The sequence below is a fragment of the Pagrus major genome, chromosome 21, assembly GCF_040436345.1.
Source record: "Pagrus major chromosome 21, Pma_NU_1.0".
In the NCBI taxonomy this organism is placed as follows: Eukaryota; Metazoa; Chordata; class Actinopteri; order Spariformes; family Sparidae; genus Pagrus; species Pagrus major.
Window position 1 is genome coordinate 11079962 of NC_133235.1, and position 12991 is coordinate 11092952.

At 43.4% G+C, this 12991-nt stretch overlaps 2 protein-coding genes across 2 annotated transcripts; one reads left to right on the forward strand and one right to left on the reverse strand.

Annotated features, from left to right (window-relative positions):
• The first annotated feature begins 4575 nt into the window (after window positions 1-4575).
• tada1 (transcriptional adaptor 1) lies at window positions 4576-9360 on the forward strand. The gene is made up of 8 exons (XM_073491303.1): window positions 4576-4660; window positions 5237-5328; window positions 5432-5497; window positions 6038-6132; window positions 6293-6505; window positions 6965-7116; window positions 7300-7456; window positions 8194-9360. The coding sequence occupies exons 1-8, from the start codon at window positions 4578-4580 to the stop codon at window positions 8344-8346; spliced, it is 1011 nt and encodes a 336-aa protein (XP_073347404.1). The 5' UTR covers window positions 4576-4577; the 3' UTR covers window positions 8347-9360.
• Window positions 9361-10782: 1422 nt separating this feature from the next.
• LOC141017189 (transcription factor Jun-like) lies at window positions 10783-12892 on the reverse strand. The gene has a single exon (XM_073491836.1). The coding sequence runs from the start codon at window positions 12548-12550 to the stop codon at window positions 11540-11542; it is 1011 nt and encodes a 336-aa protein (XP_073347937.1). The 5' UTR covers window positions 12551-12892; the 3' UTR covers window positions 10783-11539.
• Window positions 12893-12991: the final 99 nt, after the last annotated feature.

A 12991-nucleotide genomic window follows, 5' to 3' on the forward strand; every position in this document is an offset into this window, starting at 1 on the left:
AGGTGCACCAGGACCTGGCTCTTAAAGGAACGGGAGACGACACTCGTATTAGTTTGATTTATGTTCCGCCCAAAAACCTACCCATGACGTCCAGATTATCTGAAGTTTAACTAACAAAATGGACTTGGACAAGCCCTAAATGCTCTAGTGCTGTCCGTTTTAGACCATGCGCTGTAGACCATCTAAATAGGACCCAAAATGTCATTTTGCAACACCTTTGTTGTTCTCATCAGTCTGACCCGAACTGATACATGAGCCTTCAGCACTGCCCGTTTCCTCTCTGCAACTCTCCTCTGATGACCCAGGCCCAGCAGTTTTTCTATCTTCTAATATCCATTATTATTACATCAGTCCGACTTCAGGGTTCAGTCTGGTCCAGACAGGTCCAGGGCAGGGGGTTGCCAGGTATGCTCCTGTTACTCTGTGCTCCAACTGACTGTGCTGCTGGCCCTGCTGCTGTGTGGAGCAGGCGCCTCTGTTGGTTTGTACTTGCAGCGTCAGTCGTTGGACTATTTATTTTTTACAAAAACAACGTTGGGAACAATAGGCAGGTAATGTAATCGGTGCATGCCCGACCATCGTGTAACACCGAGAATGCAGACTAACACGGCAAGCCAAGCGCAAGGTTTAAAAAACTTATTTGTATGGAAAAAGGATTTGCACTGTTAAAACTGTGCATGCAGATGTGTACTTATGTTTGCATTTATTTTGTTAAATATGAAGAAAATATGAGCAGATGTGCTGCCAGGTGTCTGATAAAAATTAGTAAAAGTGTTTATCATTTGCTAGTTCAGTGCAAGGTTTCAGAATCAGAATTCCTTTACTTGTCCCAAAAAGGGGGACATTTCTGTGTCAATAAGTTATTTAACAGTAAGGATCTGCACTAACTGTTAAAAACTAATTATGTTTGTATAAATGTATACAAACTGCCGTTTGCATTATTGTATTGTCACGTTAATAAGCTAAATAAAAAGTTTTCTGAAATATTGCACTTTCTTGTAGTACTTAAAGGTTGTAGTGGCCCTCCTGTGAGATGACAATACCAACAGTGGCCCCAAGCAAATTTGAGTTTGAGACCCCTGAGTGAGTGTAAGACCAGAAATAGACCCGGCAAATCTGGCTCCATCTGTTTTCTATTTAAAAAATGTACCAACCAGCACCTTTAGCTCCCATTTTGACATATCTCATCTGTTTTATCTGTAGACCAAACAGCATAAAAACACCAAGCAGTGGTTTTACGGAGAGTAGGCTAACATGCTGTCCCAACTAAAATGTTCCCAAAACAAAAAAGCCCTTAAGGCCACAACTTCTAATTTGTGAGTTCAGTTCTTGTTTGGATTAAACAAATGAGATACAAACACAATCTAATTATATAGATAATTGTTTCCCGAACCACACAAGCCCTTTGACACAGCTGAAAATGTCAAGTGCAGGCTCAGGCACCCTCTTCCAAGAGATTTATTCAGCAGCTAGCCATCTGAGCGCACTTGTTCTGTAAGTCCAACACTGTTTTACGACAGGGCCACTTTCCTGTCACAAGCTTACCTCTCAGACGTCGAGCCTAACCACCCCACAGACTGCCAGTGTGGGACGAGCTGCAACCGAAGTCTTCCAATAACTCAGCTGACCACACACTGAACCTTCACATTTTATACAGCCTCATGGGGGCATGGAAATGCATGATTAGACCACAAAAACCAAACTCCTGCGCAGTCAGTCGTTGGAACAGAGAAGGTGACATCGTTGGCTCTGATCAGGGGACCACACTCATGCCTGCACCACCTCGAATGCCTGGCCAGCAGACTGGGGATGGCCAAGGGCTGCTGCAGTGTGGTCCTCTGAGAGCTGCTGCAGGTTTCACAAGTGAAAGCCCTCTTTGTCACTGAGTGAAGCTTCGCTGTCTGTGAATGTCAGCACCAAAGTGGCACCAGGCTCGGAAGATTTCTGGAAGAAGCTGGCTGTGCTGCTGTTTGCTGAAAGACATCTGCTGTTTGGGGAATGTCCGTGAGAGTGACTCATTAGCCCTCAAAAGCTCTGTTAGTGTCAACCAGCAAATCAACAGACAGGATGTGGGGCTGTTTTCTCTGAAAATAAGCACCATGAGTAATTTTTGCCCAAACTGGGACAGTCAAACAACTCCATAACTAAGTCCGTTCCTAAGTGGCCTTTTGATTTAAAGCTTAACAGACACTTGTTTAAGATGGATCATCATTTGGAGGGATCTGGGAAGGCTCAGCTGCAGACAGCTGCAGTTTCCACTCTGCCTTATTAGTCTAAAACATACGGTAGAACGATATTTAATTTAGCTGTGAAGCACACAGTGCTGAGATCGGGAAAATGAGATTTAATTTAATGAGTTTTTTTTTTTTTTACAGAAAGAGGTCAATCCAAGCACCGATCGCAACCCAAAGATAACAAACAAAGGACCAACTGAGCCATGAGAAATGTGCTCCCTGAGTTTCAGCTGCCTGCTAACAGATACGCCTGTTAAATACATCTATAAGTGACCCGAAACTCAGATGGTTTTCATTGTTCATGTGGTTGGCATGAAAAGCGTGTTTATCCTAGACTCAAACCTTGAAGCCCCTTTATCAAATGGATCTCCTTTGTAAAGACGTGTGACCTCCAAACACTGTGGAGTCAGCATTAGTCACTGAACTGGAGGACACACTAATAGTCAGTATGACTGTTAACTGCATGTTCTCTGGATATACGATTTCACTTATTGTGATGAATGGCATGAGTCACAGAGGTCTGTTTAAGGCTTCATGACCGCCTGGGGAGACGGAGCCAAAGGAGCGATTGCCCTGACTACTCAACTGTTTTTACACCATAGTTAAAACAGTGAAAAACAAAAGGGCCTCCCAGCCTAAACCTGCTCGAGAGAGGTATGAGCCAAAAAGCCACAAAGGACAACAGAACAAACCACAGAAATGTTTCACATCCAGTATTAAAAAAAGGACTCACGGCAGTTGCACCAATTCTGGTGTTTTCTTTCAGCTGTTAACGATAAATTATACATTTACTGAGGAAAAAACAAAGAAAATAGTGTGCGGCATCAGTTTAATTAATTTCCTTGAGGAGAAATAAGAAAGAAAAAGAACAGAAAGAGGAAGATAACAGACTAAATTAAGCCTATACCAAGGAATAGTCAAATGAAATTAATGTACTGCCATAGCCAACCCTGTATGTGCTTTAAATATGATTAGTTCACTTTTCCACCCGTTCTGAATTTGACTGGTATGACGTTGATAGAACAGGAAATATCCTGTCTGATCTCTTCATTTAGCAGTAGTTCATATTTCAGCTGCTGCATTATAAAGTAGCTGCAGATGTGAGGGACTTTTGAATGGGGCAGGAATTTCAGTGGTTAAAGTGGGATGTGATACAATTTTTTTTAAATACAGCTTTCTCCAGTTTTATTAAAACTACTGTGATTCTGGCAGCTGGCGTTGTTTTGAAAGAAGGTTATTGAGATCATTAAAAGTAGTATTCCTGGAGTTGGGGGACCAAATAATCCCCCTTACACCAACTTTACTCAGCAATAAAAGGTTTGGAGATTATTATAATACATTCCTGCAGGGCGGTGGGACAAAAAACAAATTTAGATTTACTCTTACCTGCTCCAGAGTCCAAAGTCCATGAGATAATCTGTTTTTCTCAGGCGACATTCTTGGCAGTGATCAGACCGACATATTTACCCTACAGCCACATACAGATCAGGCTCCAGTGAGTCCATGGTGTTGTATCAGCTCATATCATGTTTAACTCGACATGCTCAATTGCAAAAATAATGAGCAACAAAGTGGCTTGGAATGGGACTTACTGCACTACACCTTCACCTTGCTGCAGTAATGTGTGTAGACACTTTAATAAAGTATGTCAAATGGTTAAATACACTGATCTATATTCTCTTTTTACGCAGCTCTCCATCAGCCAGATGTCAGAGGACTGGGCTTTGCAGGATTTAAATCATACTATGATGCCATCTAGAGGTGGAATAGTTTTACTACCGTGGTCTTCACTCTGTATAGATGAGAAGAAAGGTGAAACAGCCAGGTGTGCTTAATGTTAAAGCTTTGTCATTGATGAAAAGTGAAAATTTGTACACATCATTTATAAGCATTTCACTCTCGGTGCTCTGACGTAGACAAAGAAAAGATGAACCAGTGGTATTCTTTAATAAGGCATCTCAAAATAGATCCAACCAAAATTAAAAAGCATGTTTTTATCCATAAGTATCCATAAGTATAAGTTTCCATATGTCTTGTATCGGTGTGAAGTTGTATGAACATGTTTTCTGGGAAAATAAAAAACATTGTTTGAGTGTCACAGCGCCCCCTAGCTATTATTTATCTATCATTCTGTTTAAAATGTATTCTCTCATTGAATACGTATTATTTAAGTATTGTCATGTTAATATAACGATGTAATTTCTATCCATCTATCTATCCAATAATCGCCTCATGAGGTCATATTTATCTTGTTCATGAAAACTTACTCGTTACAATAAAGTTCAGGTACAAAAAAAGAGAAGAACTTGTTGTCGCCGGTAGATGACGTCACTGTAGGACTTCATGAACGCCATGGCAGCTCATGCTAGCGAGCTTGAGATTGCAAAGAAAAACTTGACTGACGCGATTGGCGATAATGTCAAGCAGTGAGTAATAAGCTGTTCGCGTGTGTCTTCTGTTTGTGGTGTTGATTTTCTTTTCTATTTCTCGGTTTGCCGCCGAAATGCAAAGTAATTCTTCTGTTAGCAAGCGACGTGCATATTAGCAGCTTGCTAGCACTTATGCTAAGGTTTGCGGCGTCTGTCGTTGGCAACGGTTTTCAATGAGCTGATATTTATGCAGTTATTCGGTATTTATGATGTGCTTCCAAGAGGACGCGAGACAAACTGCAAACCAGACGTATTAACATTTTCTCAACGAGCTTCATCAGCTAACCAAGGCTACATCAATTTGAACGTGTTTGTTTGAAAATATTTGTGTAACTTGTGTTAACGTCAAGTTGAAGGAAACAAGGATGGGAGATGTAAAAAGAAAAGAAAAAAAACATCTTAAATTTATAAAGCTACTTATTTAAAGCTGTTCATGATCTAAATCTAAACTCTTTAAGACATTAATTAGGATATAATGTACATTTAGGTTTGTTTATGAAATGATCAGTGTTGTAAATACACAGTGAGGTGTGTCCTGTACTGATGTTTCCTGTGTGTTGTCTCTCTGTGCAGTTACTGGGCAAACCTGAAGCTATGGTTCAAACAGAAGATCAGCAAGGAGGAGTTTGACGTTGAGGCGCGTCGCCTGTTGGCACAGGAGAACGGTTAGTGAGCAAGAATAAACACTTTTTGTTGTTTAAGCCTAAAAGTTGATGCAACTTGAAAAGCTGTTGCTCATTTTGTATTTCCCTCCTTCCTCCTCTGCAGTCCACGTTCACAATGATTTCCTCCTGGCCATTCTCACACGCTGCCAGATCATCGTCTCCACACCAGGTACAAATTTTACTTACTTTCTCTGACACTGCATATGAGTTAATTCAAGCTATGTTTTATTCATTCTTGCAGTTCCATAATCTGCTGTAACTTAATAAGATGTATTTGTTACATTGGTTTTATTGTCTCACGAATAGGATGGGGATATGATACAAGAACTGGTTCCAAATTGTCCAGCTACACTTTGCTTAGACTTGGATAGAATAAAGCAGTTGCTGAAAACTGATCAGGAATCAATTAGGGAATTGATAAAGATCATCAGTTCCATCTCTAGTATTGGAGGAGGACTGTTTTCAGATAGATGTAACTCAGTTACATTTAATCCTAAATGTATTTTGAAAGTGTGTATGTGACAAAGAAGTACAGTGCCTGTGATCAATGACTTAAATGACCACTGACTCTATTTAAGCATGGGTTTAATTTCTCATGAGCCAGTTAGAGACATTCAATTATGAAAATTCTTATTATTTTTCTTTATATAGCATCTCCATTTTTGTTTCTTCAATTCATTCTCTGTTCTGTTCTTTTATTGTCCTCTAGAGGGCGCAGGGCCATTACAGTGGCAAGCTAGTTCTGCATCAAAGCCTGGCAAACCAAAGGGGAAGAAGAAATGTTCCTCCAGACAGAAATTTGATGTAAGTATCTTTTCTGACATTCAACCCAGCAGAGGCTGTGTACATTAAGGTTAAAAGCAGGTTAAAAATTTTCAAATAAACCAGTTGCCTAAATATCACAACTGAAACAATCAGCTCTCTTCATCATTTGGATATTTACATGTCTTGTTTGCGCCCTCAGCATCGTTTCCAACCTCAGAACCCTCTGAGCGCCGCCCAACCTTTCAGCCCACGGGAGGTGGGAGGTGAGGAGGAGGAGCTGCGTCTCAGCGCCCACACTCTGCTGCTGCCCACACGGGGCCAGCTGGAGGCCCGCATGATGGTGACGGCCTTTGAGCTGGGCCTGGATAACATCACAGACGATGCCGTCAGCACCATGATCTATGCTGTTGAGGTTTGTAGCAACTTTCCATCAGTGTTAAGTAGAGTCAGGTTTATTTATACACCCCAAAATCACAGATGACAAATTTGTCTCAAAGGGCTTTACTTACTATCTGTGTATACCCTCTATCAGAGTATGATAGTATAACAAATTACACACACTTTACATACCGGCAAAAGTTATCTGACTCTCTCTCCCAACACTGGAAGCAAGTATCCATGCTTCATTTTTATGCCAGGTTGATCTCCCATACAAGTTTGTACTACATCCTTACAGGGGAATTCCTCTAGAAACTAATCATTGTGTACTTAATCATTTCTAACTTAAGTAAAAACTCAAGAACAAGACAGAATGGTGGTCTTAACTTTTCATTGACAATCTGCGTTTTAACATCTACAGAGAGAGTTTGACTGACAGCCTGTTACCATGGAGATCGAGCCATGCTTGACTTACTGTCCTGATTTATTTCAGCACCACTTAAAAGACGTCCTGACTGCTGTAATCACCCGGAGGAAGGCGTATCGTTTACGAGATGGTCACTTCCCTTATGCCTTTGGCAGTGATGTCACGCCACAGCCTTATCTGAAGAACAGCCTCGCTGCTTATCACAGTGTTACAGAATGGTATGGACAATTAATAAGTTAACATAAAAGAAATGAGTTGAGGTAGACATACTCTTGCTGCTCTGTCTCTCTATACACTATCTGTACAGTTAATCATTGATTCTGTTGCTGTGATTAAAGGGAAGAGGTAACACTGATCATATTTTTCAGTCCATAATGGTGTTTACATTGTCTTTCTCTCAGTCCCCCTCCAAGTGCTTCCCTCCCTGCTGGCCCACCACCTCAAGTGTCGCCCGATGAAGCAGAACAACAAGCCGTTCACTTATTGGCTTGTTCTGCTGACATGCTCCCCGCACCCCTCCCTCCGATCAGCATGTTTGATCTCCTGGAGGCTTTACAGGTGAGAGAAACGTGCTCATGTGTGTTCCCCGTCCCAGGACTTCAACATATCCCATTGATATTGATATTCCCAAGAAGCAAAAAAGCAGGTCAGGTCCATTTCTCAAGTACAGTCATACACTCGTGACTGCATTGTGCCACCGTGGTCAGATTCGGTGATCAAACTGTGACCTTATAATAAACCATGTGACATTTTGTGCTTTGGAATTGGTGCATAAGATTTTTCTCTTTTGTAATGAGGAAACAAGCTATTTGAGCTTTAGGAAGTTGTAACAGGCAAATCTTGCCACTCAGCAGCCATCTCGGCAAAGCTGGTTATTAGAGTCATAACTTCACTTTCAGTGGTCACCGGGCCATAACAACCGCATGTGTAGAATCACCAGCAATCAATACATAAAATACACTTTAAAAATGTAGTGACTCTGCCCCAAAATAACGTTGAAAAAGGTTTCCGCCCCCACAGGTTATACTATACTACTACACATGCCAAAGTTTCACAACACCAGCTTCATGGCTCATTACAGAGTGCTGTGACATGATACCGTCAGCTGATCCCACCAGAACACTTGAATAAATGAGAGTGATGTTTTCATGAGTCACATTGGTGACCTGTGCTTGGACCTGTATGTTTGCTCTGTATCACAGAATTTGCTCACATTAGTCCATCTGGGCTGCCATCACTTACCCAAAAGAGGTTTAAATGGTTGAATGTCTTTCTGAAACGTGTGTGTGCTTTAGGTTCACCACGGTGTAATGCCCTCCCACACGATGTATGCACTGAACATGGAGCGCATCCTGTCCCGGCTCTGGCACCCCAGCCACGAAGAACTAGAGCAGGACCACGTACACCGGCAGCGCCTCGCTGCAAAAGACGGCGTGCTCGTCAGCTGAGACCCACTGACACAGGACTGAATATAAACAGCGGATACCATCAGGAACCAAATGCAAAAATAATCCCTGCGTGGAATTGGATGGGGAACAGTGTGTCCAGATCATGAGTGGAGCGGGATGAAACTAAGCAGTTGGACAGTGGACACAGAGTGGGCAGTGAACTCCATCCACCCGCCAATAGCTGGCAAATTAACACTGTAGCTGTGTCTGTTCCATCAGCCACTTTGGCAGTCGACCCACAATAATTTGGAACTTCTGTTATAAAGTGAGAATCTTATTCGGTGGTAAAATATTGAAAGTGTGGAGGATATATCAGCTTAGGAGCTCTGGACAGGAAAATAAGGCACAGCGTTAATGTTTAAGTGTGTCGTGTTTGTGGGTAAGAAGCTCGTTCAGGTTGTCGGGTATCGAAAACATCCTAAGAATACAGAACAGTCGATATCTAATCCTGCAGCATTGTGTACACGACCAGGTCACAGCATATTTAAACAGTCTTAAAGGCTCTGTGCGTTACACACAGGTGTTTTCATTTAATCTGATTAGACCTCGTCTCAGGTGAAAGTTCAACATGGATGGAAATGCTCCCGCCTTTACAGGTACAGCAGAAACGTCAATCAATGACTCTGGTCTAATCAGGCAGTAAGTGAAGACACCTGTGTGGGACTACTGTGGCTGTGCAGGCTCTTTAAAATCTGCCCCACAGCTGCCTCCTGTGTCACCACGCCCCTCATGAACATATCTCAACATTCTCTCCATAGTGTTCCTGAAACATTTACCGGTGTCTGCTTTAGAGCCAGTGAGTACCCATCAGTGTTGGTGGTCCACAATGTGTGTACAGATGAAGATGAATTTTTAATGTCTCAGTGCACTTCAATATCTGTTTGCCATGTTTGCGTGCAGCATCTAGTTCAGGTTGAAATATGTATAGATTTGTACCTTTTTTCTACACAAAGCTTGTTTGTAATTTATATCACAGACAGTAGTTGAGAGAATAAATAAAAATGTGTTTTTGTACATGTTGTTCACTAGCCTGCAGGTTGGGAATGACCCTTCAAGGGTATATACTGTCATAGGATAGGGTAAAATGTTTAACTAATAGATATCACCATGAAACTTCCCCAGTAAATTACTTGGATCAAGACAGTTATTTTTTTGTATGACAACTCTTCTGAAATGTGATGTTTCGATATGTAAATGAGGCATTGTCTAATTAAGTGTGCACTTAAATTTGCAGACAATTCCAGAAGAGAAATCTAAACGTAAGATAAAGCCAGGTTCAAAATTCTTGTTTCATTTTGTTGACATATTAGAGTCAAAGATTTTTACAGTGTGTTATTGGACAGTTCAGAAAATAGACAAAATATTGTCAACAGCCACTTAAATGTTTTCAACTGAATCAGTCTATGAATGATATATGAACAAACCCATCTGTAAAAACCTTCAGAATACAGATAGGAATAAAACTGAATAGTTTGGTATATGCAAGTGCTATTTCTGACTAATCTTAACATTTTTTACCAGATATAACCATGAAACTTACCCAGTTGATCACTTGCATTAAAGGTGCAGTGTGCAAGAATTTTAATTGAAATCACTCAAGAAAAATAAAGTAAACTTCTCAACAGAATGTGAAGAAATGGCAGTTTTTACATCATGATGTCTTTGTGCTGTGTTGCAGATCTCTACTGAAGTTAGCCCAAAGCTCCTTTGTTCACGGTGTTAACCACAACACTCCAGGATGCTCCGAGCTCCTGGTCCGGACCACTAGATGCACGGCTAACTGAGCTAACTAGCTCACGGCCGCTGCAGTTAGCTGTTGTCACTGTTGATATGCTGACCTCTTATTTGAGTATGACAACAGCTGGCTATGTTCCTACATATTATACCTTTCAGACGGTTATTTTTTTATTACAAGTTTTCTGATATTTTGTTTGAATATTAAAATCAGCCCACTAATTTGATAACGGCCAGAACAGAACTCTGAGCTAAAATAAGCATCGAGACGTGTATTTTTTTCCCACTACTGTGAAAGAAGAAGTAAAATATCCCTGCTGTTTCCACCTGTAGTGTCTGCCCTTGATCAAAACATTTCCTTTGTCCCTCTACACACTCCTGACGTGTGTAAACAGATCTGCTTATGCCTCATAGGTTTCTTCTAGGAGTCACCAGCTGTAGTGGGAAGACGGTGATTCACACACACGCCCGTCCCAGTGCGCATTGAAGGGCCTCTTGCCATATATGGAAGCGTGCGCCTCACTTCCGACACCTCTCTGTCCAATGGGCGGCCGCGTAGCCTCACCAACCATTACGAGCGCCACACGCACACACTCACACACTGCACCGGTGACTCAGTATCCCGTCCGCCCCAGTTCCTCCAATAACAAACACTTGGAGTAATGAGCTGTGACATTATTCAGAAAGGTACAAACACATCACGCGTGTCCAACATTTTATTTTGTCGTATTTACAGTTCGGAAGTGCTCAAAATACAGCGTACAAATATTATTACAAAGTGTTATTTCAGGTCTAACATTAGTTACACCTATATCACAAACTTGTATGAACAGAAGGGTTAAGAAAGTAAGGCAGGTTTTGTCAGTAAACTGCTACACACACACCTAGAAGAGTCCTTGCGTAAAAAGGTGTGAAACTTTATTTTTTTTTTATGTTAGTGTTACTCTGTACATACTGTATAGTCGCTGGTGGGATGCTCAGTGCTTGACTTAAGTCTATAACGCATAAACTGCTAGTTGACATGGTGGAAGACAGGCCTGTGTTTCAGCCCGTCTGCAATCTGATCCCCGCGCAGGCTCTGGCTGTCCTGGCTGCGTGAGAGTTACTTTAAAAAATGATCTGAACGTATGATCAGTCGCCGTGCTGCCCGACTGAATTAGATGTTGTGGTTTTTGAATGAAAAGACAAAAAGTGCCTGAAATATCTAACAAGTCCCGTCAGAGGCGTGTTTTGGAGCGAATGTCCCCCTCTGAGCTGCGCGCAACAACTTTCCCAGTCTCCGTCCTCTGCTCTTTGTCTGCACAGATTCAGTGGATGCAGCCTGAGCGGATAATTTGGTGGAAAAATGAAATGAGACACATGGACTCCCCCCTCCCCCCACCGCCAAGCAGAACAAGCCCACTGTAAGCTGCATTTTGGTCCCCAAGAATCGTCCCTTGGTTTCTTTCCCCTTGGCAGTCTAGAAAGCTTGGAGCTGCTGCGTCAAAATGAGCTGGCAGCCGCTGTTAACGTGGTCCATGACCTTTTGCTTGAGCAGAGCCAGCTCGTCCCGGAGGACGTTGGCAGAGGAAACCAACTCCGTGTTTTGGCTCTTCAGGTTTTTGACCCTGTCCTCCAGCCGGGAGATCCTCTCCAGCTTCCTTTTCCGGCATTTGGACGCGGCCACTCTGTTCCTCATGCGCTTCCTCTCCGCTTTGATGCGCTCCTGGTTCTCCATGTCGATGGGGGAGAGCGGCGGGGTGTCGCCGGACATCTCGGGCACCGTCTGCGGCTCCTCTTTGAGCGCGTGTAGCCGCGAGTGCTGCGCCGCCGCCGCCGCCAGCTGGTGCTCCATGTGGTTGTGGGACGGCTGCTGGGCGGATGGGTAGGACATAGCTGGGTGCCTCTCGTTGGCAGGTGCAGACGCAGAGCCCACACCTCGGCTGAAAGAGCCCAAGTTTGTGTACTCCGGCGGCTCGGTGCGCACCGTGCAGCTGTAGGGGATCCCGCCGCTCTCGGACGCGGCAGAGGCGGCTGCCATGCTGGTGGTCGCGCCGGCCTGTGCGTCAGGGTGGACGACGGGTCCCTGCTGGTGGTAGTGCAGCTCGGCCAGTGCCCTCACAAAGCCTTCAGCGAACCCCTCCTGCTCGTCGGTGATGTTCTTGGGACAGACGAACTGGGTCGGGGTGGGAGTCGTCAGCCCGTTGCACGACTGGATGATCAGCCTCTCCAGCTCAGGCGAGGCCAGCTTCAGCAAGCCCACATCAGGGGACGTGAGGATGTCCAGCGCCTTGGAGCTCAGCCCGGGTTTGAAGTTCTTCGGGTCGTTAAGGTTCAGGGTCATGGTCTGTTTGAGGGTTTTCGGGTTGAACCCGTACACTGTCGTCCCGTCATGCTGAGAGTTGGAAGCACCCACGGCTTCGTCGTAGAAGGTCGCTTCCATTTTTCTGGACATAAAGTTTTTATCACCTTGAGGGACGTCTATTCTCATTAAAAAGAAGGAAAAAAGTCCCAGATCGACTGTCTACATACGTCCCGTGCCTCTCTCGTCTCTCAACTGTCTTGCGGTAGAGTCCGCCTATTGTTGAAGTTCAACTCACTTGACAACTTCGCGTCCTGAGAAAACTTTTCTCTTGTGATCCTCGCGATCATCAACACAAACCGGACTTCCCCCGCAGCCGAGCCTCTCTGTTTTCACACCTCAAGTATCCGCTGAGATTTCTCCTCCTTCACCAAAACACAGAAACACGGTCCGGACAGGGATAATACTTTCTATCACTTCCAACGTGGAGACGAACTTTATCCACCTCTAAGCTGCAGCTCTACTGAAAATAACAATGATGTCATTTCTACGGCCTCCGATTGGCTGAAGATGATTTGGAAGGCGGGGTATGTCTAATGACATGCAGGTTGCTCTGACAACTGGCCATAT

What these genes read in the sequence shown, in the direction of transcription:
- LOC141017189 (XM_073491836.1), bottom strand. Translation starts at nt 12,550, where the DNA reads ATGAGAATAGACGTCCCTCAAGGTGATAAAAACTTTATGTCCAGAAAA.
- tada1 (XM_073491303.1), top strand. Translation starts at nt 4,578, where the DNA reads ATGAACGCCATGGCAGCTCATGCTAGCGAGCTTGAGATTGCAAAGAAA. An exon ending in ATTGGCGATAATGTCAAGCA is followed by an intron (nt 4,661 to 5,236) that starts GTGAGTAATAAG and finishes CTCTCTGTGCAG; the next exon opens with TTACTGGGCAAACCTGAAGC. An exon ending in ATCTCCTGGAGGCTTTACAG is followed by an intron (nt 7,457 to 8,193) that starts GTGAGAGAAACG and finishes TGTGTGCTTTAG; the next exon opens with GTTCACCACGGTGTAATGCC.